General features: G+C 33.3%; 1 protein-coding gene across 1 annotated transcript in view; it reads right to left on the bottom strand.

Moving 5' to 3' along the window:
- Positions 1-1,085: 1,085 nt before the first annotated feature.
- CPSF6 (cleavage and polyadenylation specific factor 6) overlaps positions 1,086-4,808 on the bottom strand; it is a 23,178-nt gene continuing 19,455 nt past the window's right edge. The window contains exons 8-10 of the mRNA XM_007953403.1: positions 3,838-3,953; positions 3,093-3,246; positions 1,086-1,272 (exon numbers count right to left, since the gene is read on the bottom strand). Of these exons, the coding sequence (XP_007951594.1) occupies positions 1,086-1,272; positions 3,093-3,246; positions 3,838-3,953 (457 nt within the window). The remainder of the gene's footprint in view (positions 1,273-3,092; positions 3,247-3,837; positions 3,954-4,808) is intronic.

Below are 4,808 nucleotides of genomic sequence, written 5' to 3'. Positions count from 1 at the left end.
CAGAAGTACATACACTTGATACAGCCTTTGATTTTGCCCATGACAATTAAAATACTAACAATTAACACGACTAAAGTTTCAAGAAGTTTCTCATGATTATGGAAAATAATCTTGTAAATAGTTACCATAAGGGGTTATTTTAGCCTAACCTAATTTGGATTGGCCATAAACATATAAATAAAAATATCTTTGTTTACAGAATAACCTTTGTGTCACATGAACAAGCCTTACAAAACATCCCCCTCACTTTTCACATGAATGCTATCCATAAATATAAAATAAAATTACACGTAAAAATGAAGTTTAAACAGATAACTCCCCACTTTATGAAAAATGTACACGAGAAATTGTTTTAAAATACAGAAAAAAAACACAATGATTATGGTTTATGAATGAAACATCAAAGGAAAATTATTTCAAAATTACTCTAACTTGGGATGTGTAATTTGATAAAATTAAGAATTTTGGACACAGACTATTCCAAACCCATTTTAACTGAGAAACTTTTGCATTTTTCTTTCCTTTTAAAAACAAAAACCAGATGCTAGGATAATAGTACCTTTTCAAAACCGTTTTTAAAGGAAAAAAGCTCTATCAATATAAGAAACCATACACTTGTACTATAAATTACTGTGCTAGAGTTTTGTTAGCAGTTTCAAGGACAAATGAGGTTAAAGGATAGAAACTTTAAATTTATTTTTAAAATCCCTAGGGCACAATGTATATAAACTAACTCTGTATTTCACGTTTTAAAAATCACATGTAAACTGTAATTAAGAGAATCCCAATTTTTTTAATTTAGAAGTACACAATGAGTCCTCTTGATGAGTTTTTGCTTTACTAAGACTATTAACACCTGCAACCTAAAAGTGGTAACTCAACAATACAATATAAAAGGGTAAAAAGTCAAAATCTTTACCTGTCATTACTTACCTGCCATTTTTCTCAGAAGTTTCCAGAAGATTAAATTCAGATGGATCATTTAAAATGTAGGTATATACTGTATAAACAATAGCCTTGGAGTTATAATTACTGTTAATAACATGTACACTAAATACAACAGGAGCAAGGAATACCCACCTTCTCTAACGGTGACGATACTCCCTCTCTCGGTCCCGCTCTCGGTCCCGGTCGCGGTCCCGGTCCCGGTGTCTCTCCCGTTCTCTGCTTCTCTCTCTATAGTAATCATCATGACGGTCTCTACTACGGGATTTATGACGCCGACTCTTTTCTCGTGATCTACTATGGTCCCTCTCTCTTGATCGTTCACGTCTTCTAAAAGAAATTACTGGATTAATGCTCTCCATAACTGGACAGCTTAAAAAGTTATTCAGTACTGTGGTGTTTAAAAAACCTAAGGCACCAAAAAATTCTTTCAAAATTTACTACCAATACTCATCAACTGGAATTTTTTTTTAATTATCAAAAAATTTGTAATGAGACACATCATGGTAATACATCCTATTACCTACTTCAACTAGTCATCTAAAACATGCAATGTTTACTGAATGAACAAACAGGAAAGCACAGGAGACAAAATTTCCAGGCACTTGTACTTTCAAGCCAAAGTACATCAGATGGAATGTAGTTTTTCTCAGAAATAAAATGTACAAACGACTGAACATATAATAGAATAAAAATACTTTTAACTAGACTCTTTACCTATATCTATATATATATCAATTTTACATTTCTAACTACTAAGAGGGTTTGTCAAGAGTACAACTCTACTAAAATACATTCTAATAATTAACATAACCACTAAAAAGGACTAGGATACTATTTGTATTGTATTTTACAAGAAATATTCCATTAGCTGCTTTTATTTTTAACAGATAATTTAAACAAAGCATATTGCCTAAAAAACTTAAAAATTTTAAGATATACTTTCCATTAATCCAGTCAAGTCTACCCATCTAGTCACTGATAAAACAAACATTATGATTTAGAGACGAGGCACATGAATACTTCTGTTAAATCAAAAGATTAGAAAATCTGCTAAATAATGAGGAAATGACAATTGTCTATTAGTTTAAGAATATCTCTACCTCGTAGTTCTAGACTTAGCAAACATATTTTAGGTGCTAAGCTCCTTGGATCAAGATCAGAGTTGTTCCTTTGGACTCAAAAAGTTAAGATTATAAAAAATATGGTCTCTAGCTATGATAAGTATGTTCAGACACAAGGTTCCTATGACCAGGTCACAAAAGTAGTAGCTGTAAAGTTGGTGAGCATGACAAGTTTCTTTGCTTTAATGACAAAAGCTATACCACCAGTTGAAAGTACACTAAAGACAAGTCTAGAATATCTTGCGAAGAGTAAGGATTTCCCCCCCACCCAAAAGTATGTAAATTGTAAGATTAGTTAGCAGTCATGCTAAAAAAACTAGTAAGAAAAATTACCAAGAAATAGACAATTCATTAATTCACTCCTTCATTCAAGAAATTTATTTAGTGCCTATTCTGTACTGGGCACTGTTTAAGCATTAGAAATAATGTAATGAACAGGATAGGTAAGATTCCTACCATCATTCAACTCGTGTTTTAGTGGGAAGAAATGTGAATTTAATAATGAGTAAGAATAGGTTACAGCAAGTACTATGAATGAAATAAACAGGGATATGATAGACTAACACGGAAGAAATCCCCTCCTAAGAATAAGAAGCTAGACTGAGCTGAGACGTGAAGGATAAGAAGCCGGCTATGGGGAGAATCAGTGAAAAGGGTTCCCAGCGGAAAGAATACCAAGTGCAAAATCAGTCAAGTGGTCAAGTGCTTGATGTGTCAAAGGAAAAAGACCAATACAGTTGGAATACAGTGAGCAAGGAGATGGGTATAAGATGAAACTGAAAAGGTAGGCAGGAACTCTATCACACAGTGCCCTAATATTTACAGTTTTATTCTAAGCTCAAATGGAAACCTTAGACGGATTTTAAGCAAACACGTGCCATTTGATTTAGACTTAAAAAAAATCACTTTGGTTGCTGATTAAACAATCAGTAAAATCAAACCTATTTTAAAGTCCCCCAAATATAATAAATTTCCATCTGTAAACTATGAGCTTTAAATATACATGAGACAGAAAAGTTTTACCTTGATCCAGAACCATAAGACTTGGACTCAATTCCATGAAGGCAATCTTGCAAAGAGCTAATAAGGACTTTGCAACGATCATCAGCAGATACTTTGGATTGTTTAATTAAGGAAATTGCAGTTACCAATGTCTCAATAGCACTCCCATAATCACCTATGGAGGAAGGGGAAGGCTGAAGTCAAATTTTGTTTCCAAAACACCTCCAACCCACTTGGAGTAAGATAATATTTTTTTCAGTGGTTCACCTTTTGACAAAGGCTTCCATGTGCATGAAATTAACCTACTTTGTTATTAGGATAGCCATGTGAAGGGGATTAACCTTTTGCAAATATGAAAGTGAGTGAGCATCCTTAAGGCCCCAGAGCTAAGACTTAAATCTACAACTAATAATTTAAAATTAGGGATCTTTCCACCACACTGTGACACTTATATAGCTTCCTTTAATGGCTTGTAAGTAAATTACAGGTAATATGTTGGGTGGCATAAATGGTTAGTGCTGGACTATTAACCAAAAGGTTGGCGGTTCAAACCCACTCAGAGGAGCCTGTGTGTCCTGCTTCCTAAAGATCACAGCCTTAAAAACCTGTGAAGGTCTACACTACATACTTGGGGACCCACCAGCAACAAAACTGATGGTGATCTGTGAGATAAAATGACTTACTGTATGTAAATAACTCATCTTCGAAAGTGCACTTAAAAGTCTGAGGTCGTTAACAATATAAATACACAAAGAAATATACAAACCAGCACTGGCGTCAGACACAGCTCTTGAAATGGCACTGCTTGAGATTGCCCTATTTCTATTCATGATTTCTTCAAACTCAGCTTCACTCAATGGCGTTCTTGCAGTATCCATTTCCCTATAAAATTAAAATAAACATTAAATTATACTCAACAGGTTTCTTAAGGTAATCATATCATTGGGAAACAATTCATGGAGCCTTAGAGATACTGGTGACTTTCCCAGACTGAAGCATGCTATTTTTCCCTATAAACAGATTAAGTCTGCACAAAATTTTCTTATACTTCTCTCTTTAAGCTGAAATAAAGTAGCAGATTAGAATCCTCATCTTTCTGCAGGACAAAAATAATAAACTTACGTATCTACAATATAACTGTTCAGAGTCAAATAAGAACACATAATAAATTGTTCTAAAATATATACATATATGTATCTATCTATATTTCTGTAGAGAGAGAATTGATTACAGGGAAATATATCCCTATACAAGAGTAGAACTTTGGTTTCATTTATGTTTGACTCTACTAGCCACAGGGCCCAACTCACTAATGTCTGATTAATTAATGGAATGCAAATTTCATGAGGGACAAGATCTTATACTACATTGTTTGCTACTGAATCTCTTGAGGAGAATCTGGCAGAGAGAAAGTAATAAAGTATAAATATTTGTTGGAAAAAAGAAATGAATACAATCCCAAGATTTTTTGAACCTGTTTGACAATGACTACACATATAGTACAAAAAAAGTACAATTTTTGCCATCTTAGAAATTATAGTAGGATGGTAAGAGTTGAGGGAGACAGTAATAGTGTATGCCAATGAAGAGGAAATTGCAAATTCACTTTTAATATGCTTATTAAACTATTACATAAAATACCTACCAAATCCTTTCTAAATAATTATTCCCAACTTAATAAACATGACCAAATTGTAAATTCGAAATGCATGTGGAATTTCAATTAAATGTGTGATA

The sequence above is a fragment of the Orycteropus afer genome, unplaced genomic scaffold (genome assembly GCF_000298275.1).
Source record: "Orycteropus afer afer isolate SDZICR_OR568_19922 unplaced genomic scaffold, OryAfe1.0 scaffold00392, whole genome shotgun sequence".
Lineage (NCBI taxonomy): Eukaryota > Metazoa > Chordata > Mammalia > Tubulidentata > Orycteropodidae > Orycteropus > Orycteropus afer.
This window is presented reverse-complemented; position numbering and strand designations above follow the sequence as displayed.